The sequence below is a fragment of the Diaporthe citri genome (genome assembly GCF_014595645.1).
Source record: "Diaporthe citri strain NFHF-8-4 chromosome Unknown scaffold_5, whole genome shotgun sequence".
Lineage (NCBI taxonomy): Eukaryota > Fungi > Ascomycota > Sordariomycetes > Diaporthales > Diaporthaceae > Diaporthe > Diaporthe citri.
Genome location: NW_025064850.1, coordinates 4,498,213 through 4,524,585, shown reverse-complemented (window position 1 = coordinate 4,524,585; position 26,373 = coordinate 4,498,213). Strand labels below are relative to the sequence as shown.

The 26,373-nt window shown below is 27.4% G+C and overlaps 2 protein-coding genes and 1 non-coding gene across 3 annotated transcripts; 1 reads left to right on the top strand and 2 right to left on the bottom strand.

Moving 5' to 3' along the window:
- Window positions 1-16,002: 16,002 nt before the first annotated feature.
- INS49_011797 lies at window positions 16,003-16,086 on the bottom strand. The gene has a single exon. It is a non-coding gene; the product is annotated as a tRNA-Gly (tRNA).
- Window positions 16,087-19,207: 3,121 nt separating this feature from the next.
- On the top strand, window positions 19,208-22,545 carry INS49_011796 (uncharacterized protein; the record flags this gene model as incomplete). The annotated part of the gene is made up of 4 exons (XM_043172506.1): window positions 19,208-19,415; window positions 19,454-19,756; window positions 19,961-21,129; window positions 21,322-22,545. 4 exons carry the CDS (start codon window positions 19,208-19,210, stop codon window positions 22,543-22,545), a joined length of 2,904 nt encoding a protein of 967 aa, XP_043024251.1.
- Window positions 22,546-22,952: 407 nt separating this feature from the next.
- On the bottom strand, window positions 22,953-23,558 carry INS49_011795 (uncharacterized protein; the record flags this gene model as incomplete). The annotated part of the gene is made up of 2 exons (XM_043172505.1): window positions 22,953-23,330; window positions 23,397-23,558. The coding sequence occupies 2 exons, from the start codon at window positions 23,556-23,558 to the stop codon at window positions 22,953-22,955; spliced, it is 540 nt and encodes a 179-aa protein (XP_043024250.1).
- Window positions 23,559-26,373: the final 2,815 nt, after the last annotated feature.

Sequence of the window (26,373 nt, the reverse complement as noted above, 5' to 3'; positions counted from 1 at the left end):
TTAAAATTTCTTAATAATAAATGCTTTTTTAAGTTATATTTAAGTTCTTTTAACCCTTTAATATTTAATAAGTATTATATTAATATTTTAAAGTATATAAATTTATTTATTTATTATAATAAATAAATATATTATTATTTATATATCTTTTGCTAATTAATTAATAACCTTTATTATTAATATAAGAAAGCTTTCTTAATAAATAAAGATCTTGCTTTTAATAAAACTTAATTATTAAATAATTTATTAAATATTTAATAATATTTAAGATTTTTATTTTTAAGGAAAAATAAAAAGGAATTATATTAAAGTTTATAAGTAAATATTAAGCTTAAAAATTATAAAATTAAAGTCTTAAGAAGAAATTTTAATTTCTTTAAATATAAACTTAGTATTTTTTGCTATAAAATTCTTATTATAAGCTGCTTTAAATATAAGAAAAAACTTAAATTTAATAATATAATTAATAAAAGCTTAAATAAAAAGGTTAATTTTATTATTATATATATACTTTAAAGATAAATATAATATAATATTTAATAGCTAAAGTAAATAAAATAAATATAATAATATATTAATAATAATAATCTTATTATCTTTATAATATTAATTAAACTTAATTAATATATAGCTTTTATAGCTATTTATAATTAATATTTAATAATTAATATCTTTCTTTAACTTAATATACTTATTAAAATGCTAAATTTATTTTAAATTAATTTTATTATTTATTTATTTATTAAAAATAAGCTTAATAATTTAATTACTTAAAAAATTTAATTTTATTACTTAGTTAATAAGATAATAAGCGCCTTAAATAATTATAAATAATAAAATTTATAACTTATTTATATTAATGCATTTAATAATAATTACTTATTTTTAATTATTAAGTTAAATTAATTTAACTTTTTTATATTTATTAATATATATAATAATTATTAATAAAGTAATTATATTTATTATAAAGCTAATTTTATTAAAGTTATAAAAGTTATTATTAATAATTTAATACTTAATTATTATATTATAAAAAAGCTTAAATTAATTTTTAATAATCTTTAAATCTTTATAAAAAGCCCTTTAATAATTATAAAGATAATTAAACTTAGTTTTTAAATTAAGTTATAAATTTATAAAGCATTAAACTTAATATTTACTTATAAGCTTATTATTTTAAAATATTAATAAAAAATTAAATATATTTTTTATATTAAAAAATTATAAAGAAAGTTTTTAAGTATTTTAATTAATAATATATTAAATAAGCATTTACTTTTTAATTAAGTTAAGTTTATATTATTTAATATATAATTCTTTAAGATTATATTATTAATTTATTTTATAATATAAAATTATTTTAAAAATATTAAAAATCTTAATAGCTTAAGTTATAAGTAAAAGTTTAATGTAATGTTTTTAAAGTATTAAATAGCTTAAATAATTAAAAATATTTTATCTTTTTTAAATAAAGAATATATGTCTTTATTATTAATTTCTTATATATTAAATATTTAAGTAAGTAAATTAATATAAAATTAATATAAAAATTAAGAATATAATTAATATTAAAAATAACTTATTTTATTAAAACCTTAATAATTTTTAATTATATTATATTACTTTTAATTCCTTTAAATTAATAAAATTAATTAAAAATAAGGAATTAAATATAATTAATATTAATTAATATTAACTTTTTATTAATTTATTTATCTTAATATAATATTATAATTAATAAAAGTTAAGTAAAGTTAAAAAAATTCGCTACTTAATAATATTTATTACTTAATAATAAACTATATTATTTAAAAAAATCCTTTTATATTATTATTTTTATAAATACTAATAAAATACTTTAGCTTAGCTTTTTAATATTAATTTCATTATATTTAAAAACATGCTTTATATTTTATAATAAAATTATATTAACTTTTAAAACTATTTTTATTTTATAGTTTTTAAAATTAATAATAAATTTTATAAATAAATTATAATTATAATAACTTATTATAATATATTAATAAAAATAATATATTATAAATATATTTAATTAATTAATTAAAAAATTTAAATTATTAATTATTTTATTAATATTATTTAATTAATTAAATTATAATAAAGTTAAAAACTAAATTTTAATTAGCTTAATAATTTAAAAAAGTTTTTTTTATAATTTATTTTTAAAGTTTAAAGAATCTTTAATATATATTTTAATTTTAAATATATTTTTTAACCCATTATATATTTAAAATAAAAAAGTAAAAATAATAAGCGAAAATAATTAAGTTAAAAAAAGGGAAATATAAAAGAAAAAAATATATCTTTAATAAGATTATGAATTTTTAAGTAATATTAAAGTTAAATTTAAATAAATAAATTACTTTCTTATTATATATATAATATAACGCTCTTTAAAGATAATAAATTAATTAATTAAATACTTAATAACTTTATATTATTTTAAAGCAATTAATTAAGTAATTTAATTAAGTAATTTATTTTATTAAATACTTAATAATTAAAACTTTAATAAAATGCTTTTTAAAGATATAAATTATTTATTAAGCTTTAAAATTAATATTTAATATATAATTAATAAGGAATATCTTAATATATTAAATTCTTATAATAAATAATTAATATTTCTTCTTTTTTTATTAATTTATAATTATTTTATAATTATTAATTAATATTAAAAGAATTTATTTTATATAAAGTTTTATTTTAATAATTTAAAATAAGTAATTAATAATAATAATAATTAATTTCTTTAAAATAAAAGGCATTTTATAAAGAAATGCTTAAAATATTTTTATATAAATTAAAAAGATTATATATTAATATTATTATTAAAAAAATATATAATAATAATAATAATTTTATAATTAAAGTTATAATTATTTTTTAAAGTAAACTTAAATTTTTATAAAATAAAGTTATAAAGTTAATAATAATAATAAAGCTTTATAATAACTTTTAAAATTTTTATTTTTATATTATATTGAATTAATAAATATTTAAAATATTAATATAATTAATATAATTTCTTTTTTTTAAAATATATATTAAAAATATTTAAAAAGTATTATAAATATTTTTATTTTTAAATAATTAAAAATATTTTTAAAATTTATTTAATTATTATTAAATTAATTTATTTATTATATTTTATAAATAAATATATAATTTATTTATATTTTTTATATAAAGTAAAAAAAGTATATTTTTTAATAATATAAAAAGTAATAAAATTAATTAAAATCTTTATTATTATTATTTTTAAAAATAAAGTTTATAAGTTTTTATTAAACTTAATAAATAGTTTTTTATTTATAAAATATTAAGTTAAATATAAAACTTTTATATTAAAAAAAAGTATTATTTATATTAAAAATAATATTATAAATTATATATAAATATATTTTTTTATAAAAATAAATTAAAAAATAAAAATAAAACTTATATTTTATTTTAATATTATTATTATTTTTTATAATTATATTTTAAAATAAAAATATAAAAAAAGTATTATTTATAATAAATAAATAATATATTTTTAATATTAATTTTTTATTTTTAAAACTATTTATTAAAATTATAAATTATTATTAATAACGTTATTTTAAATATTATTAATATAATTTATTAATTAATAAAATATATTAATAAATAAAATATTTATTTATTTTTATTTAATTTTAATTAATTTAATATTATTTTAAAATTAATAAATAAATAAAAAGTTAATATTAATTAATATTAATTATTTTTAATTCTTTACTTTTTATTAATTTTATTAATTTAAAATAATTAATATAAATATAATATAAGTTTAAAATAAGTAATTTTTTATAAAAAACTTATATTTTATATAAAATATTATTAAATATATTATTAAAAATATAATTTATTATTTATTATTAAAATAAATATATTTATATTAATTAATATTAATTAAATAAAATTTATTATAATATAATTAAAATTTAATTAATTAAATTCTTTTTTATTTTTTTATAAGTTTTTAAATTATTTTTAATTTTATTATAATTATTATATTATTATTTAATTAATTTATTATTAATTAATTACTTTCTTTTTTTTTTTTATTTTTTTATATAAAACCTTAAAATTCCTTAATTATAAATACTTTTTTAAGTTATATTTAAGCTTTTTTAGCTTTTTAATATTTAATAAATATTATATTAATATTTTTAAATAATATAAATTTAATTTTTTAAATAATAAATTTATATATTATTATTTATATATTTTTTTATTATTTAATTAATAGCTTTTATAATTAATATAAAAAAACTTTTTTAATAAATAAAAATTTTTATTTTTAATAAAGCTTAAGTTTTTAATTATTATAAGCTAGCCTTAAGTTATTTGCTATAAGGTATTTAAATAAGGTTTATATTTAAAGTGCAAAGGAAAAGATTTGCTCCTTATTTATACCTGCATTAAAGCTTATTCTTATAAAGCTAAAGCTTATTAATTAATTATAATAAGTAAAGCTTAAACTATAATATATCCTTTTTTTCTAAGTTTTTATAATAAGCCTTAAAGAATAGCTATATAATAAAAAATAAAGAATATTATAATTTAATATATTAATTAAAGCAAGCTAATAAAAAATAATTATTTAAGTATAAGCTAGTAGTTAAATTAATAGCATTTTTATAATTCTTTAATATAAGCCTTTTATATAAGCTTTTTTACTTAAAACCTTAAAACTATAAATTTATTATATAATTTATAATTAATTAATGCTTAATTATAAGTAATTTGCTTTATTAATAAGAATTTCTTAAATTTTAAATATTTTTATAATGCTAAATTAATTAATATATAGCTAGCTTACTTTAAGTTTAAATTAGCATTAAGTTAGCAATACTTTTAAGCCTTACCTTATAAAAAAAATTTTATGCTTTTTTAAATAAATTCTTTTTCCTTATTAGCCTTAATTAATAAAAACTATATTTTTATTTTTTTATAATAATTAAAATAATTATACTTATAATAACTAAGTTAGCTATATATAAAATACTTAACTTTACTTATTAAAACTATTATAATATTAATATTTATTGCTTTATTATTTTAAGGTTAAGTATTATTCTTTCTTATTATAACGTTAAAAACGCCCTTATATTATTATAAGGTAAAGCAAAAGGCCTTAAATATATTTAGCTATTTCTTATAATTAAGCTAAGCTTTTATTATAAAGATTAAGTTATTAATTATTAATAATATTTTATATTTATTTAATTAACTTTAAGTTTTTATTATATAAGTTAATTAATTAAATTAAGTAAGAAATTTTATTATCTTTTCTTTATAATGCTATTATAATATAATTAAGCTAAGCTTAATATATCTTTATTTAAAAGAATCTTTAAATATAAAATAAACTTTCTTTAAAAAGCTTTTTAATTATTCCTTAAATATCTTAATAAAATTAATATAAAATAAAAATTAATTATAAAAAGTTTTTAATTAATTAAATATATAAAAGAATTAAGCCTTTTTAATATTAATTACCTTTTTATTTATTATAAATTTAGCTTTTATCTTTATTAGCTAAGTTATTAAATATTCTTAAAATAAGAATTTCTTAAGATAAAAAAAAGCTTAATAAGCTATTATTATTCTTTTTAAGTTTTATTATATTAAGTTTTATATAATTATATTATAAGTTTATAATATAAAAGGATTTTAAATATATATTATAAGCTAGCCTTAAGTTATTTATTATAAGGTATTTAAATAAGGTTTATATTTAAAGTATAAAGGAAAAGGTTTGCTTTTTATTTATACTTATATTAAAGCTTATTTTTATAAGGCTAAAGCTTATTAATTAATTATAATAAGCAAAGCTTAAATTATAATATTAATAATATATAAAATATTAAATAATATTTAAAATTCTTAATATTAAAAAGAAATAAAAAAGAATTATATAAAAATTTATAAATATATATTAAGCTTAAAAATAATAAAATTTAAACTTTAAAATAAAATTTAAATTTCTTTAAATATAAATTTAATATTATTTTTTATAAAAACTTTATTATAAATTATTATAAATATAAAAAAAAACTTAAACTTAATAATATAATTAATAAATAATTAAATAAAAAAGTTAATAATATTATTATATATATATTTTAAAAATAAATATAATATAATATTTATATAATTATAAACGTGCTATAGGGAGATAGCAGCACTGGGCACGATAGGTACTATGGGCGATAAGCACTATGGGCAATTGGCACTAAAGCACCGGCAGGCAAGGGTTACATGCGGCAGCACGTAACCACCCCAGATAGTTTATAGCTAGAGGGAGGTTCTGCAGCTTACGGCTGCAACCCTCCTTCCTTTTATATAGCCAATTTAAATACAACTAGTTTGCTATTAACCAATATACATTAACCTAGCTAATAATTTAATTATTAAAATAAATAAAAATAATATTATTATTTATATAATATTAATTAAAGTTAATTAATATATAACTTTTATAATTATTTAATATTAATATTTAATATATATTTTTTATTTATTATATAATATATTTATTTAAAATAAGTTTAATAATTTAATTATTTAAAAAACTTTACTTTATAACTTAATTTATAAAATAATAAGTATTTTAAATAATTATAAATAATAAAATATATTAACTTTTTATATTAATATATTTAATAATTATAATTTATATATAATTATTTAATTAAATATTTATAAAAAGCTTTTTAATAATTATAAAGATAATTAAACTTAATTTTAAAAATAAGTTATAAATTTATAAAATATTAAGCTTAATGCTTATTAATAAATTTTAATATTATATAATATTAATAAAAAGTTATAAAGAAAATTCTTAAATATTTTAATTAATAATATATTAAATAAATATTTATTTCTTAATTAAATTAAGTTTAAAATTATTAATATATAATTCTTTATAATTATATTATTTATTTAATTTATAAAATAAAATAAAATATAAAGCTTTAAAAATAAATATAACTTTATATAAATTTATTAATTTAACATAATTATTCAAATTATTTTTAATTATTTATAAAGTTAAATTAATTTTTTTTTTTAAATAAAAAATATATATTTATATTATTAATATTTTATATATTAAATATTTAAATAAGTAAAATAAAGTAAAATTAATATAAAAATTAAAAATATAATTAATATTAAAAAAGTTAATTTTATTAATTCCTTATTATATTATATTATCCTTAATTACTTTAAATTAATAAAATTAATTAAAGATAAAGCATATTATATTTAAAGTTATAATAATATTAATATATATATATTTATATTATATTATATAATATAATATAATATATATTTATATTATAATATTATATTTATATTTATATATTTATATTATTAATATAAAAAATAATATATAATATATTTAAGTTAAAATAAACTTTTAAGTATAATAAAAAAATATTTTTTATATAAAGTTAAATTTAAAAATTAAAATAATATTTTTAAAATATTTATAATTAAATTTTAAGGAAAGGTATTAAATATTATATTAAAAAAAACTTCTTAAAATTTAAAAAACTCTTCTTTAAATTTTAAAAATAAAAATTTATTTATAATACTTTTATTAATTTCCTAATATATTTAATAAAAAATGAAATATTAATAAATAAAAATAATATTTATATTATTTAAATTTAGTTTTATTTTTAAGTTTTTTTATTATATAAATAATTAAATAATTATTTTAATTATTAATATTTATATTTTATATTTATATTATATTTTATATATTATTTATATTTTTATAACTTTAATTATATTTATAAAATAAAGTTTTTTATAAAGCATTAAAATAAATTGTTATTTATATTTTAATATTTTATTATTTCCTTTATAAACTTAATAAATAATATATTTACTTAATTAATTATAATATTTTCCTTTATTATTAATTTATTTAAATAATTAAAATTAACTTATCAACTTTAAAACTTATTATTAAAGCTAAATAATAACTTAAGTATTTATATAAAAAAGTTTATTAATATTTAAAAGTATTTTTTAATATTATTATTAAATTTAATTATTTTATTAAGCTATTAAAATATTTAATTTATATATAAATAAATATAACTAAAGGGATATATTAAGAGTATTTTAAAATATAAAAAGAAAAATATTAATTATATAATAAAAAATATTTATTAAAGAATATTTATTAATTTAAATAAATATTAAGTATTATTTATATTAAAGTAAAGTAATTATAAATACTTTTTATATTAATTATATATAATAATTACTTTAAAATATAATTAAATAATAAATATAAAACTTAATTAACTTTATTTTAATAATTTTTAATAAGAATTATTAAAGAATATTATATATTTTATTTAATTAATATATAATTTATAAGGCTTATATATTTTATTAATATTACTTAAAATATATTACTTTTATAATAATTATTATATGTATTAAGCATTTAAAAAAATAATATCTTTATTATTAATGCTTTTAAATATATTAAAATAATTATATAAATTAAAGCATTAAAGTTATTTTATTAACTTATTTTTATAACTTTCTTTGCTTTTTTAAAATATTTCTTTTTATTATAATATTTAAATATATAATTTTATATATATTAATTAATTTTTTATAATTAATTAATGTATAAAATAACTTTTATTTATTATATTAAATTAATTAACCCTTTAAATATATAAAATATTTTAATATATTTTCTTTTTTTTAATGCTTAATCTTTTTATTTAATATATAATTAACTTTATATTTTTTAAAACTTAAATTATTATTAAGCTTATTATTATTTATTTAATAATATATTAAATTAAATTTTAATAATTTATAATTAAATATATTATTTTTAATATAATATGAATTAAAATATTATATATTTATTATAAAGTAAACTTAAATATTTTTATTTTAATTATTAATTTTAAAATTAAGTTTATAAGTTAAAAATAATACCTTATATATAATAATAAATAAACTCTTTTATAATAATTAAGTTTTATTATTTTATTAAAAAAAAGCTTATAAGCTTTATTTATATAAAGTTATATTTTATTATTAATTTTAAATTATTTTTAATAATAAATAATATTATATAACTTTTTAAATTTTAATATTATAATATTTTTAATTAATTAAGCATTTTATTATAAATATATTTATATATATTAAATATTTAATAACTTTTAAAAATATTAATAAGTTAAATAAAAGAAATAAAATATTAAACTTAAATAATAATTTAAAAGAATTAATATTAATTAAATCTTATTAAGCTTTATTTTAGTTTTATTATAATATAAATAAAATATTAATTTATAATTTATTAAGATATTTTATTATATAGTAATAAATAATTATTATTATTATATTTTAATTATTTTTATTTAAAAGGATTATTAAATTATAAGTAATATATTAAAAATATAAATAATTAAATATTAAAGCTTTTTAATAAATTTATTTAAAATTAAAATATAAATTTAATATTTTAATTAAAAATAATAATATATAAGCAAGCTTAATTATTTAAAAATAATTATCTTTTTAATATTATATTTTATTATTTTAATATATATTTTATATATCTTAAAATTAATAATATTTACTTAAAGGTTTTATATATAATAAGTATTAAAATATTAAAAAATATTAAAATCCTTTAATTATTAAAATATATTTATAAATAATATAATAAATATCTTTATAATAATAATTATAAAAATAATATATATTAATTTAATTAACTTTTAATTATTCTTTATTTATATATTATATTAATAATAAGAAATATATATTATTACATACTTTAATTATATAATCTTTTTTAAAGTAATACTTATTATTATATATATAATAAAGAAATTTTTAAATTAATATTTATAAAATTATTAATTATTTCTTTTTATTATTATTTATATTATATAATAATTAATTAAGCTTAAAAGTAAAAATAATATTCTTATTATAATATCGTATAATAAGCTTGTAATTTATAATATTTAATATATATAATATTTTAATAATTTTATTATAAATAAATAAGGGTTTATAAGTATTTATAAAGTATATATATATATATATAAAGATATAATAACTTTTTAAAAAATAAAATAAAATTATCTTTCTTATTATTTTAATAATTATAAGCTTAAAATTTATTTAATAATACTTTAAATTTATTAATTATATAATATATTTTATTATATAATTAATATTAAAAGTATTTATAATTACTTTATTTTAATATAAATAATAATTTACATTTACTTTAATTAATAAATATTATTTAAGAAATATTTTTTTATTATATAATTAATACTTTTATTTTATATTTTAAAATAACCTTAATATATTCCCTTAATTATTTAAATATTTTTATAGCTTAATAAAATAATTAAGTTTAATAATAATATTAAAGAAATAATAATTAAATATTATTAACGCTTTTATATTTAAATAAATAAATTAAAATAAAATAAATATAAAAAATTAAAAAATAATTAATATTAAAAAAAGCTATTTTATATAAACTTTAATAATTTTTAATTATATTTATATTATTTACTTTAAATTAATAAAATTAAGTAAAAATAAGAAATTAAAAATTAATTAATATTAATTAATATTAAATTTAATTAATTCTTTTATATTAAGTAAATATTAAATAATAATAATAATAATAATAATAATAATAATAATAATAATAATAATAATAATAATAATAATAATAATAATAATAATAATAATAATAATAATAATAATAATAATAATAATAATAATAATAATAATAATAATAATAATAATAATAATAATAATAATAATAATAATAATAATAATAATAATAATAATAATAATAATAATAATAATAATAATAATAATAATAATAATAATAATAATAATAATTTATTTATATTATTTAAATTATTATTATTTAATTAAAAACTATTTAATATATAATTTCTTTGCTAATTTAATTATAGAAAAAAACTATATTAAATAGCTAAAAAAAAAACCTTATGCTATAATCTCTTTATAATAATGCAGCTACTTATTTATATTGCATTAAATAATATAAATATTATATTTATACTTAAAAATCCTTAAAAAAGGAAATTTTTCCTTTTACTTTATAATCTTTTTATAAGGTTTTTAACTTACTTATTTATTATTTTTTAAATAAAAAGATAATAAAAAATTATTTATATAAGTAATAAAATTTAAGTTAAAAAGCATAAATAATTATAATTTCCTATTTATTTTTCTTTCTTTTTCCTTTAATAATATATTATTCCTTAAATAAGTCCTTAATTATTAGCAACCTTATAAAATACTTAAGTATTTTATAATAATATTATAACTTTTTTATAACCTTTTCTTAATATTTCTTAGCCTTATATTTTTATTATTATCTTTATAATTTATTTATAATATTTATTATATTAAATAATATTAAAAATATAAATAAAGCCTTAAATTAATATTTTTACTTTTACTTTATAATCTTTAATAATTTTATTAAGTTTTTTAATAAAACTAATAATAATAATAATAATCTTTAAAAAATTTTAATATTTTTTTAAAAGCATTATTATATTAATATTATAACCTTTAAGAAATTTAGCTTTAAAAGCATTACCTTAATTATTATAAAAAGCATTATTAATAACTTTATTATAATCTTTCTTAAGGTTTTTAAGGTAATATTTATAAATATAATTAAGCTTAATTATATTTTAATTTATATTTAAATTTTTAAAATATTAAAGTAAGTTTTTAATAAGTTTATTATAACTTTTAACTATTTCTTTATTATTATTATTACTTAAGGTTATATTTTAAATAATGTTTATTTTTATTATATTTATATTAAGTATTATATTAATTATAATTACTTTATTATAACTCTTTATACTTAAGTTATAAATATATCTTTATAACTTTATTATATCCTTTTTATAATTCCATTATTAATTATTTAAATAAAAGAAAAAGTAAAGAGTTATTATTAATATTATAAGGGAAATTATTAAGGAAATTATATTATTATAAAAAAAATATAATACTTTTTTATAACTTATTATTAATTTCTTTATAAATTTATATTAAAGCCCTTACCTTTAAAATTAATATAGCTTTTTTTAATATTGTTTATACTTTATACTTAACCTTTAAGATTAAAAGCTTTAATAATATTATTAATATTATAATTTTTATAAATATTCTTTGCTTTATTTTTATAACCTTAATTAATATTTATAGCTAAATAATTATTATTATTCTTTCCTTAATAAGTATTTATATATAATTAATAAATTTAAATTTAATAAAATAAAACCTATAATTATTAAAATATTTTAAATTATTATTTATAAGCCCTTTATAACCTTTAAAAATATTAATAAATTAAACCTTTAAAAAGTTCTTAATATTATTAAAAAGATTTATAATAAAGTTATAAAAAATTATATTTTCCTTAATTATATTTATTATAAGTTATGCCTTTTTAATAACTTATATTAAGTTTATAATAAATTTATTTATATTAAAAAGAATAATAATATTTTTAAAAATTTTAATATAAAGTTTTTAATTCTTATTATTATTTATTTAAATAAAATTATTAATATAATTAAAGATAAGTAGCTAAGTATTTATTATATTTTCTTTATAACCCTTTTAAGTATATTTTTATAAATTCTTATATTAATATTAACTTAATATATTAAGCTAATTAAATAATCTTCTTTATAAGCTTTACCTTAAATTTAATATAACCTTAAATTAATATCTTTATAATTTTTAATTTAAGGTTGCTATATTTTCCTTTTCCTTTTATTTTTTAATATTTCCTTATATACTTAACGGTTTTATTACAACCTTGCCTTTAAGCAATAGCTTGCTAATAAGGATTTATAATAAGCATTAAGCATTTCTTATTAAGTTATATGCCTTAATTATGCTCCCTTAGGAAGGATCGCTGCAAGGCTTTGGAATTTAAGGACTCTTTTTATTAGCTAGTAGTCGGTCCGTTATTGCTTTAAGGCCGGCTCCTTTTTAAGTTTTCTTTTCCTTTTCCGCTTTGCCTTAGGGGGGTTGACTGGGATTTCAATGCCCATATAAGTAAATATTAAAGTTAATAAAAATTAAGTAATATTATAAAAATTAATTATAAAGTAATATTAATTATTTAATAATAAATTATATTATATTTAATTTATTTAAATTTATTATTATAATTTTAATAAATAATAATATATAAAAATAAAATAAAATTTATAAATATATTAATTTTAAAATTTTAAATAAAAAAGTAAATAAAATAATTAATAAAATAATAATATTTATATTTTTTTCTTTTTTATTTATATATAATTAATTTAAATTTAATAATATTTTATATATTTATTTAAATAAAAGTTAAATTAAATTTAATATAAATTCTTTTTTATAAAATAATAATTAATTTATAAAAAAAGCTTAAAATAATTTTTAAATTTTTTATTTATTCTTTTTTTAAAAGTTTTATAATTAAAATCTTTAATTAATAATTTGGCTGCATGGCGCATTAGTTATGCGTTTGGCTTCTCTTTATAAAGAGCGTAAGTTTAAACCTTGCCGCAGCCATTAAAACCTTTTTTAAGAATTTTCCCCTTAATTACATTATGGTAAATTACAGCCTGCTTATTTACAACCCTTTTAGCTAAAAAGAGCTTATGCTTAAAGCCTTAAAAACCCTATTAAAGCTAATAAAAATAAGCATTTAAAAAAAGCCTTAAGCTTTTAAAACCTTAAGCTAATAACGCCTTAAAATATACTTTATAATAAGGCCTTTTTATAAAAAGCCTTTAAATTAATTAATAAATAAGCTTTATTATAAGCTTTAATTAGCTTTATTAAAAGCCTTATATTAATAAAAATAGCTTTATAACTTTATATTAAAGTAATTACAGCCCTTAATAAGAAAGTAATAATTTTTTATTAAGTAATTATAAGGGATTTACTTATAAAAAGCAGCCCTTATTAAGATTAAGATTAAAAGAAAGGATTATTAAGAGAAAGGAGTAAAAAAGGGCTTTATAAATCTTAGGAAAGGTTAAGGGATAAGCTTTTAATTAAAGAAATTAAGAGGTATATTAATTTTTATTTAGCTTTAAGGCATGGTTTTTTTAATATAGGTAAATTTATAAAGGGACTGCATGCTAATTAACAAGCTTTATATATATATATATATATTATAGCTTTATGTAAATAAAATATTATTATTAATTAATAATTTAAAAACATCTTAAAATTTAAAGTTATATTTATTATTTTATATAAAAAATTAATATAAAAATTAATATTTATATTAAATTAATTAAAAAGTAAATAAATTAAAATTTAATAAGAATTTAAATTAAACTTTTTTAATTAAATAAATATTTTTTTAATAAGTAATTTATTATTTAATTTATATTTTTTAAAAATCTTTTATTTTTTAATAATAATAATTATATATTTTACTTTTTTTAATAACTTTAAATATAATTAACTTAAAAATTAAAAACAATATTAATAATAATAATAATATATTTAATAATTTATTAAATATTTTAATTATTTTTAATTAAATTTCTTTTTTATTTATTAAAATTTTTTATAAATATAATTAATAATTTAATTTCTTATAATTTTATATTATTTATTATATTTTTATTAAAAAATAATAATGACTTTAATTATTAAATTTAATATATATATTAAATATTATATATTATTTTTAAAGTTTAAATTATATTTAATAAAATGATTTATATTAAATAAATTTTTAATAATATTTTATATATTGTTTTATTATAAGTTATTTTAATATAATATTTTTTATAATATATAAAGTTTTTAAAGTTAATTTAAAGCTTAATAACTTTATATAACACTTAAAAAATTATAATTAAATATAATATATTTAAATTATATATTTTTAAATTTAAAATAATAAATAAATAATAACTTATAATTAAATAACCCTTTTTTAATAAATAAAATTTAAATAATTTAAATTTAAATATTAATTTATTTTCTTTTTTATTAATATATTTTTCTTTTTTTTATTTAACTTTTTAAATATATTTTTATTATTTTAAAAATTAATATTATTATTAATATTATTTTTATAATTTCTATTATTAAAATTTAACTTTTAAATATAATATATATTAAAAAATATAAAATATTTAATAATTAAAGATAAAAAATAATAATATATTTATATTATTTTATTAATTATTTTATTAATTATTTTATTATATTATATATTCTATATTAAATATTTTATATTTTATATATTATATATATATTTATATTAATAAAAATTAAATATATTTTATAATTATAATTTAATTTTAAATTAAATATAATATTATAATATATTTTAAAATATTATAATATTTTAAAATTTATAATATTTTAAAGTTAATAATATTTTCAAGTTTATAATATTTTAAAATTTACAATATTTTAAAATTTATAATATTTTAAAATTTACAATATTTTAAAATTTATAATATTTTAAAATTTACAATATTTTAAAATTTATAATATTTTAAAATTTATAATTTAAGCTTAAAAGTTAATTATAAATTAAATTATTTTAAAAATATATTATATTTATAAGCTTTATTAAATTATTAAATTTAAAGATATTAATTTTAAAATTAAATTTATACCTTTAAATTATAATAAAAAATAAATTTTAAAGAAATAACTTTAATTATATAAATTATTTAATTAATATTTTATAAAATAAAATCATTAAAGCAATTAAATATATAACTTTAAATAAGGTTAATAATTTATTATTGCATTAACCTTTTAATAAGGGCTACCCTTTTTAAAGGGCGTGTAAGGTATAGTTAACGGAGAAATATAATTATGGTTTAGAGGTCCTGGCAGGAGTTAAACCTGCGCCTTCTGCATTTCTATAGATTGGCAGCTCAGCGCGTAGACCAACTGCGCCACGGGACCCTAAAAGTTAATTATAACGTGATTTAAACTTAGGTTCTATGGGTGTGGAGTGGATGTGGAAGCTGGGGGTGGGTGTAGTGGCCAATTTGAGGTTTGTGAACAGTGTCTGCTCTGAACCGCCGTAGGCGGGCTTCCCGATCCTCTGGCGAGTCGGGGAAGTATGGACCGGCCGCCAAGATGAAAGAGAAAAGCTTGGGCACTGACACAATTCCTGCTTCCCACGAGGCATGCTATTAAGGCACGGAACAACATAGGTTCGGTTGGCGTCAACTTTCAACGTCCAGCTAACAAGTCTAGAGTTAGGCTGCGTGCAACACGCGGCCTTTCAGGAACGAATTTTCGAGTGTTCGCAGCCAGTGGAGCCTGGCAGCCGCCCGGGAACAGACGTATGCCGACCCGAGTAGCTTTGTTAACAAGGCTGCAGAATGGAACTGGTGGCGGGGGAACACGTGCCTTGCGAGACTGTGCTATGATTACGGTAAATGCGTCACATGGAGTCAGAGAGGGGGTCCTTGACCTGTGCCTCTCTTGACGCGTCTGCCCGCGTTCTCAGCTCGTTAATTTGGGTTGATAGTTACAAGAATGCACAGCGTTGCAGCACACAGCTTGTAGATATCCCAGGTGTCGACAAATCAATAGCATATTCTGGGAAATCATTTGACCTTTCGCGGGACCTCCCCTATGGTGATCTTTTTTTTTTTTTTTTGGGGGGGGGGGGGGTTCCAAATGACTGTAGCCACCACAGAAACGACCTCTACTTTGTATACTACAGGGATGATCTCTACGGGGATGTCAGGATACCCATTCTGCCTCGGAAATGACAAGTAGGCTGGTAGGATAGAAATTTTGTTTTATTCCTTGTCTCCTAATTAGCTCTCCCGCGAGACAAACCGTTCGTCCCGCGCATTCTAACGCTGGAAAAGGTGTGAGCGGCTCGGCAGGCGCCACAGACGTCTTAGTGGCGCACGCCATCTGTCAGAGAATTTCAGCCGCGCCGAATGGTCAGGCACTTGCGCAGGGGCTCGCGCTGGTGGCATCCACCCTGAAGATCACTATCATCATCCTCGTCACTGTTGCCGTTATGGCGTTGCTTGACTGAGTGATTTAGTGACGGATCGAGATGGAGTTATGAGGCAGTCAGGAGTGAGGTCACCTGAGGGATGATGACAAGCGAGCTTCGATCTGTGGAATGGAGGTACTGCAACATCAGATAGGCGAGTTGAAGATCGCGGCGTCACCTCCACCGAACCCCATTCCAGGTGACGGCGGGCTCCGTTGAACCGGCGCATGGGCAACTGAGCAGTTGGGGCCAGTGGACATGCTGGGAGCGAAGCCCACAAATGTTGTGCATGATGCACGCGGAGCAGCAGATCTTGTGGGCCCCTTCACGAGCGAGGGGCTCTGCGTCTTGGGACCGCAGCGCAAGGGGCCGGGGAATCTGACTACGATGCCCTCGGCTCGGAGCAGGGCGGCCTCAAGTCAATTGCGTGCAGTCTGGAGGTCTGCACTACTTGGGGTAGACAACAGGGTGACAGGTAAGCAGAGATCGATCACATCACATCCGAGATGTTGTGAGGCTGCAGCCGGTGGTGGTTGCCATGTTCGTACGGGTGGCGCCGGAACACGACCAGTTGGAGACGGGGCCGTCAAAAACCGGGAATTCCCAACTCGTGTTGGATCGGCCCTATGGTTTAGAGTTTTTCCCTGGGCTGGGCTGACTGGCTGGGCTGCGCCGCATGACGATATCGCGCCCAGCTATAGGGACCCCCACATGGCCAAATTTAGGGAGTCGAGGCCGAGCGAGGCCCGGCCAGCAACAAAGACACCCGCAGGCTCTTCTTTGGATGACAGAGCGGCCTGCAGGGCGACCGGCTGGACCGGCTGGACCGGCTGGACCGGCTGGACTGGCTGGGAACAGCAGCTATGTCTACTACGGAAGTCTACTGCGGACGCGAGGGGTGTCGAGGATCGGGACGCGTAGGCCGATTCACATGTGGCCAAGGCATGCTTGTGCGTCCTCTGTGCCGATACAGATCATGCCGTTGGCTGCAGGTGAGATGGGAAGGGAGGGAGCAATTCCAAGACAACGGCAGCTAGATTCCAGATCCAGGGGTCCAGCACTACCAACAGGCCAATAAGCAACGCAGTCCCAGGTTGTTGAAACAGGCTGCAGACACTCAGCTTGCTGTCAAACCCCCTGAGCCAAGCTCAAGTCCCGTTCCCTTGTGCTCCTCGACGCGAGGTGAGGTTCCTTGCAGCACACGGAAGGGGGCACGCGGCGTGGCTTGCGCCTACCGTAGTACTATTTTTGCAGGCGGCCGACGAGGACGGGCCAGCACAAAGACGAGAAGGAGCCAGCCAACTCCAGGCCCACCGACGTCCCCTCCTTCCGTCACCCTGCTAGCAGCACATCCAAATACACTTTTCTTCCCTCGCAGCCGTTGCACAGGATCGTTCGTTTCACCTGTTCTTCTGGCCATAGCTTCCCGTCCTGGATGGAACTCGGCTTCACTTACATCGTGCATCCCTCCAGAGCGTCAATTGTGTTTGTTTGCTTGACTCAAACCGACTGACTGTCCTGCGACGAGTCGAGTTGCCCTCGCTTCACTCCCGCACTCCGAAGCCCGTCTCTTCCCCTCGCTCACCTCGTCTGCGATTGTGACCTGGCTTCTTCTTTTCCCCGCGGCATCACCGTATCTTTTGAAGTCAATAATACTACCTGCCATCCTCGGCCCCATATCTCTTGTACCTCATCCGTCCTGGTAGAGCCAGACGCGCCCGACCCCCAGCCACGCCGATCTACGACGTCGTCTCCATTCTGCATCGCCACCACCAGAGACGTGGGTTCGAGATCCACCCCCAGGCCCCGGATTGTCACACTTAGACCCTCGAGCTCCACACTCTTGGCTCCCCTCTGGTCCCACGGGTCTTGCACCTCGAATGTCTTAGACAACTTCCCAAAACCTCCTTGCACGTCGTCTATTTCAACACGCTTCTCGGAAGTCGCGTCCAGCAAAACACAAACATACCTCCAGGCCCCCAATCACACGGGAGGAAAGAACGGGGTCCTCCGCCTGGAAGACACTAAATGCCTCCTCTTTCCCCTCGATCTCCAACCAAAATGGGATTCATGCCCCTCAGCGGCCGCAACGACCCCTCAGACTCTATAGGAGAGGGCGACATCCCACTCAGACCAGTTCAGACGGCAGGCTCTACCGGCGCTAGAAGGCAGAACCAAACCCTCGACGACATGGACCTCGAGCAGACTTCCTCCGCCGAGGAGAAGAAGACCGGCCTCTTTCATCGCAAGTCGAAGAACGAGGGCCCAGGTCCTGCTGGCAGGAGGAGAACGTCAAGGCCCTGGCAGAGGGGGGCAGGAAGGGCACCTATGGCGAGGAAGGCGGCCTGAACGCCATGGGTCGCATATACAACAAGATCATCGGTTTCTCCGTCATCACCCGCTATCTGGTCTATATCGCACCTGTTGCCCTCGTCTTAGCTGTACCCCTCATCGTGATCCCAATCACTGGCCACTACGAGGACACACGCGTCGGCGGCTCTCGGGAAACCAATGCTCCTCGGCTCTTCGATCTCTTTCTGTGGATTGAGATTTCCTGGCTTGCTCTCTGGGGTGGCAAGATCGTCGCGCACTTCCTTCCTCCCATCTTCAGTGAGTAGCTTCCGTATACAAGCTCGGTCTTCTTTTCCCTTATGGAGGAAGGTACCATTGCCACACTTGTCTGTTTTACCATCTGCCTTGGAGCTCTTCCTAAGGCTGCAGTTTTGAGACCGGCTATGGGCAGACGGTGCCTTCCTTACCCTACCCGTCTGATCTTCCTACCCAGGCGATCTGATAACTAACCTGATGTGCTAGTGTTCTTCTGTGGCGTGGTTTCTTCGGGCACACGGAAATATGCCACTGTTCTGAAGAATTTGGAGATCCCATTCTCCCTCTTGCTTTGGGCACTCTGCTCATGGCTCGTGTTCAGGTTCAAGTTCCAGATCAACAATGGCGACGACCTTCAGTGGGTCTACGTCATGGCACGGATCTTGGGCTCGCTCTTCGTGTCGTCCTGCGTCCTTCTCGGTGAGAAGGCCATCATACAGCTTATCAGCATCACATACCACCAGCGCTCCTTCGCCAACAGGATTAAGGACTCGAAGCGCGAGGTCTTCCTTCTCGGCCTGATGTATGACGCTTCCCGGACGCTCTTTCCCATGTGGTGCCCCGAATTCTCTGAAGAGGACTACATCATCAACGATAGTATCGAGATGATGATCTCGGGTGGCAAGAAGCGCCGGGCTCGCGGCCACAAGAAGTCTGGATCCGTCACGCCTATGCACTTTATCGGTGGGGCTGCTGGAGGAATTGGTCGGGTAGGCGACAAGATAACATCTGTGTTTGGAAATCTCGCCTCCGAGATCACCGGCAAGCAGGTCTTCAACCCCAATTCCGCCCACTCAATCGTCGTCGAGGCCTTGGAGAAGGTCCCAACCTCTGAGGCTCTGGCACGTCGTATCTGGATGTCCTTTGTGGTAGAGGGCAACGATTCCCTCTATGCGGAAGACATCATCGAGGTTCTCGGCCCAGGGCACAGGGAGGATGCCGAGGAATGCTTCGAGGCCGTCGATGCGGACATGAACGGCGACATCAGCCTTGATGAGATGGTGCGCAAGGTCGTTGAGATCGGCAAGGAGAGGAAGGCCATCTCAAACAGCATGAAGGACATTGGTCAGGCGCTTCGCGTGCTCGACTCAGTCCTGCTGTTTATTGTGATCCTGATCGTGGTTTTTGTGTTCCTTTCCTTTTTCAATTCCTCGTTTGTGACCACACTGGCCAGCGCAGGCACAGCCCTCCTTTCGCTCTCCTTCGCCTTCTCCGTCACGTGCCAGGAATTTCTCGGTTCTTGCATTTTTCTCTTCATCAAGCATCCCTATGATGTGGGCGACAGGATTGATGTCAGCGGCGAGCAAATGGTTGTCGAGAAGATCTCACTGCTCTACACCGTGCTTACTCGCATTGACAAGATGCAGGTTGTACAGGTATGATAAATTCTCATATTTTCGCGTCCCCCTATTGGATAACAATGTGGAGCATAATTCCCTGTGGGATACTCTCCTATGGGGTACCCTCCTGTGGTACAACCTCCTGTGGGATACCCTCCCGTGGGATAATAGCCTTGTGTAGGAGTTGGGTACACTTCTGCGATCTGAAAGCTAACTCATCACGTTCAGATACCGAACATTGTTCTCAACAATCTTTGGATCGAAAATGTCACGCGCAGCAAAGCCATGAAGGAAGTTATCGACGTGAACATCTCCTTCGACACATCGTTTGAAGATGTTGAGCTCCTCCGCGTGGAGATGGAAAAATTCGTGCGACATGCCGACAATTCACGAGACTTCCAGCCAGATCTCGCTATCGGCGTGGGCAGTGTGGGAGACCTCGACAAGCTCACGCTCAAGCTGGCAATCAAGCACAAGTCCAACTGGCACAACGACGCTGTCCGCGCAACCAGGAGATCCAAGTTCATCTGCGCCCTCGCCCTCGCTCTCAAGAAGGTTCCTATCTATGGTCCAGTTGGAGGCGCAGAGCCATTGGGCGGGCCAACCAACCCTGCCTATTCGGTTGCCGTGGACGACGACTTTGCCGCCAAGGCTCGTACGAAGGCTGAGGACGCCGCTGATGCCCTGCGAATTATGCCCCTCAAGCCCAAGCGGGGCGCCTCGACAAAGGTTCAGCACATGAGCGAGAAGCAGGCGGTCGCAGAGCTAAACACGCGCCCGCCGCTGGAGGGCCTCGACTCCAACTACGGCGCCAATCGTGACGCGGTGGATGAGCGCACCGAGTCGGCGACGCTGAACTCTAGGGATGCTTCGGCGGAGCGGAATCGATCCGACAACCTTGAGCAGCTACGCCAGGACCTTGTCAAGCGGGAAAACACGCGCGGCCGCAGGAAGGCGGGTGAAGGCGTCCCTGGCGCGCCGCTCAGCTCGATGAGCCCTGGTTTGACAGTAACGCAGTACGACAACGACGGTAATGTTATAGTGGGTGGTCATCGGCAGATGTCATATGATGTCGTTCCGGGCCAGGGAGGTATGGGCAGCCCCTACGGCGGGATTGGAGTTGCCAGCTCGCCAGGCTACGGAGCGGTCCCCAGTGTCTCGCCGGGCATAGCTGCCGCGGCGGCTCAGAGCTATTCCCTCTACCCTACGAGCACATACTCACCACCCGGGCCGGGTCAGGACCCTAGTGAGCAGATGACGCTACCCGGACAGGCCATGACTACCCAAGCAGGCCCTTCAATCCCAGAAGGGCGGGTCCTTGCCTCTCCGCAGGCACACGGTGCCCGCCAAAGGGGTGCCAGTGTGTCCCAGGCTCTCGAGGAGCGGCAGAGAGAGGAGCAGGCGCGAAGGCAGCAGGGCCAGGGTGGCCAGGGACGGCAATATACAAAGTAGGGAACGACAGCGAATATCAGTTGCCATCGCCACCAAGCTTAGAGCTTTAATGATCAGACTTTTCCACGGTCGGAGGGAAAGGAATGGCTAGGGGCAAGCTGTGGCCACTTTCGATGGACAGGGTTACTAGTTTAGGAGGAACCCGGTAACGGGCAATCATAATGATGACGAAGATACGGCAGTGGGTTGGATGGTAAAGGATAGGTTGGCTACCAAGAAGAAACCACTAAACAGGACGATAGAGACAGTCTGGCTAGGCTGGTTGGGTCCATCATGGAAGGCGAACAGGATGTTCGCAGTGACATGCAAATGCAGACAAATTGCTAATCAAGCTTGAGACGTGAATACGCTGCAAGCAGCAAGTACGGCAGATCCCAAGCCAAAGGCTTATTTGACAGTGAATGTGACTACCCACACACCCTCGGCCAGTTGGTCATCTCGCCACCAATTGATGTCCGCAGTATGGCTCTTTGAGGCCGGTCATTGGCCACAAGAGCCAAGCCGTTGGCCAGTCCCTTCATCCGGTCTAGGGCCGTAGCCATATCCATCACACTATCAAGATGAGACTCAATGGCGCCGAGTACTACAGCGTCGTTCTGTGTATCCCACCGGCCTCGTCCCATCCCCTCAAACCTCTGCCGAAGCTTCTTGAGCGACTCCAGGAGGTAGACTAGAGAAGCCACAACGCGTGATGTGTCCTTCATGACTGGATCCTCGGGGAACAGAAGGTGGGCCCTGGCGTGCAATATGAGTACAATCACACCGATCCTCAATTCTTGGCACCTCTGCAGCGATTTTTTGATATCATGTCCTGCCTATGCCCAGCTCATCGGCTTCATTTTCGCACCGACCGCGAGACAGCGCTGTTCGACCCTATTTCGGAAGATTATATCGTGGTATGGCTTCAGGCCATCGAACGCGGCGAAATTCAAGAAGCCGACCAGGTGTAGTTTGAAGTCGTCGCGGCCCATCCCTTCCAGGAAGTTTGATATGCCTCCCGGCCCCGGGGTCATGAAATTCCCCTTTCTTGTACACCCCGACACACTGATCGGGGCGGGACATTCCATGAAGTAGGGGCCAAACGACTGGCTGCGATCTGGAAAAGTCTGAGACACGTTGTGGGGTTCCCAATGGCCTGAATTGCAGCCCATTGTTTGGAAAGGGTTTAGGAGGAGTGGTCTGATTTCCATACATCGTCATGTGGTGTTTGTCTTGTTTGGATCGGTAACACTCGCTGTATTGAGCCCTCCGCTTAAGACAGGAAAGAGCACTATAGCCGCGGTTGAGCTTCAAGAAGACCTGGTGCAGGGCGGCTTCGTAGGAATGGACATGTTAGCAGGCCCACAGGTAAGCCCAGCAAGAATTGTCTCTGGGGGGCAAGAGTTGAAGTTCAGACCTAGATGAAATAGATTGGGAAGCCTAGACGTGTCCGATCTTCCAAAATGATCTTTGTCTCGGTCGAGGTACGGCTGCCTTCCGGGATGAAGAACAAAATTTCAATAATCGCGGGCATTCTAGGGAAGGCTCCTCCTCCCTTGTTTCAAGACCTCTGACTCTTTGTGGGTGGGACCGAAGAGTCGTATTTTTAATTTCTAATTCCTTTTTCTGCCTTGAAGAAAACCACCTAGTCAGACAATCATCCCTCTGAGTTCACGTTGAATGCTGGTCCCAGTCGAATCCACCCAACTTCCCGGACTGCCTTGTTAGATAGACTGTATGCAGTAGGGCAACTGTGACATTATCAGCACCTGCATCAATCGCATGGTAAACCGGGGCTAACTTATCCTATGGGGGAAAAGGGGCCGCGCTCTCGCCATTTCTGGAGAGAGAGCAGCCGGGACTGCTCTTCACGAACCCTGTCCCTTTCCAAATGGAGACCAAATCCCAGAGCGCGACACTTTCATGAAGCTGCCAGAGCAAGAGCCGACTGCAAGGCATACGACAGAACCGGACAAGCACAAAACTTTGACTCCAACTCGAGATGGGTCCCAATCCTGCTGCATGCCAGGCAATAGAACCTGGCCAGGCGCACCACAGTCAGTGAGCATCGCCCCACGAACCTGATCGATGGATCCCATGGTGCATCACACCTACAACTCGCCCAGCGCCAAGATCTCAAACGTTCCCAAAGAAGCTCTGTCGTCGTAGACGCACCAATGCCGAAATCGCCGCAAGGTGCTGTGGAAAAGACCACCAGTCGCGCCGGGACGAAGCTCTTTCCGTGTGATCGCACTGCCAACAAGGACTAGTTTTTGGTTCCTCTCCAGCGGGCCACCAAGAGCAACGAAGGAGGGCAAGAAGCGCGCAAACAAAAGACATCCTCAAAAATTGCGCTTTCGTCTCTCGCGCAGTCCATTTCTGGTAGCCGAGGGGGAGCATGCACATCACCGGTGGTAACGAGCAAGACGTCGGGTGCCTCGATGACCCATGGGGCAGGGCTCATGAGCTCAAGCTGATGCGGCTGGCCGGACCTCATGCAGTGCATGACACATCGGTGGCTGTTGCCGTGATGCGGTTCTGGTGGTGGGATGAGACAGGTAGCGGGACATCCGCAGCTCAGAAAGGGATGAGTTGAGACAGGAGACCGGGGGCATGACAGCGAGGCGATTCGAGTCGATCCCACGATATTTCTGTTTGAGGCCGTCAGACCCTTGCTCCTCCACGACCAGCGCAGAGTATCAGGCAAGGCGAGTCAAAGGCGCGCCGAATGGAATGGGAAATGTCTAGGGATCGGCCGTGTGAAGCCTTTGCTGTGCCCCTCCCAAGCCACAACAAGAGGAAATGGCAGCCGAGGCGTGCCGGAATGAAGCTGCAGACGCCCGCACCCAAGTGTCTGTTACCACGACACACCATAACGACCCACGATGGCCAGCATTCAAATCCCAGATATGGAGACCTGACGAGCGACCTCTGGCCTGAGGTTCTTACCCTTGCGACTCATAGGAATCAACTCTCACCCGTCCAAGAAGGACGTCTGGGCAATCCTCGCCGCCTTTCCATCCTCCAAGTCCCGATCGGCCCAAGAACCACTTTTCAGCGGCCTGAGCCTCACAGGAAAGCCATGTCGGATTTAGAGGGCGGCTCGGACGAACTAGGCGCGCAAAACACCAACAAGATACTTAGGGTTAAGTTCCGAGACGCGTACCCTCGCTGGGGACTGGCTTGTCAGTTGCTGACAACCGTGGCACAATAAACCAGAGCGCGGCGATCATCGAGGTTCCTGATACAGGTACGAGATGCGACGTATTGTGATGACCCAGCCCAGCAGAGGGGTCCCAGGGGGACATTCCTTGCGGAAAACGAGAATCGGAGAACTGTAGGGGAGGCGTCGTGCGGATGGTTGCAAGAGGTTGCGAAAGAGCTTCGTCCTGACGCGGGTCTGGGGGCGTCTTACACTCCGCGCCTTGCGTATCGCGATGGAGGATCAGCAGTAAAATGCATCTCAGACAGAGCAACGGGGAGTTTGAATGGGATCTGTAGCAGTGATTGAAGCTGTAAGGTATTGTGAAGACCAGTGTTGGGATGGTGGTGATACTTCATAAACGAAGTTGCGGCGACGCGTCCACAGCAACACGCCATAGGGAGCCATTGCAGTGCAGCAGCGCGTCAAAGGGCGCTAGGACAAAAGAGGTCTAGCTTCGTCGCGAGCGCACGTGGGGCAGCCTGTCAAACGTCTCTTACACTAACGTGAGACCGAGAGGCCTTCAACGGCAATTTGTCTTCGGGCCAGGGCATGATTGCATTTCCACCAGACGTTCCACAACTTGCGATGCTGCTCTACAGTATCTGCAGAGCTAGGCCCGCCAACCCGAGTAATTGAGCCTGGCG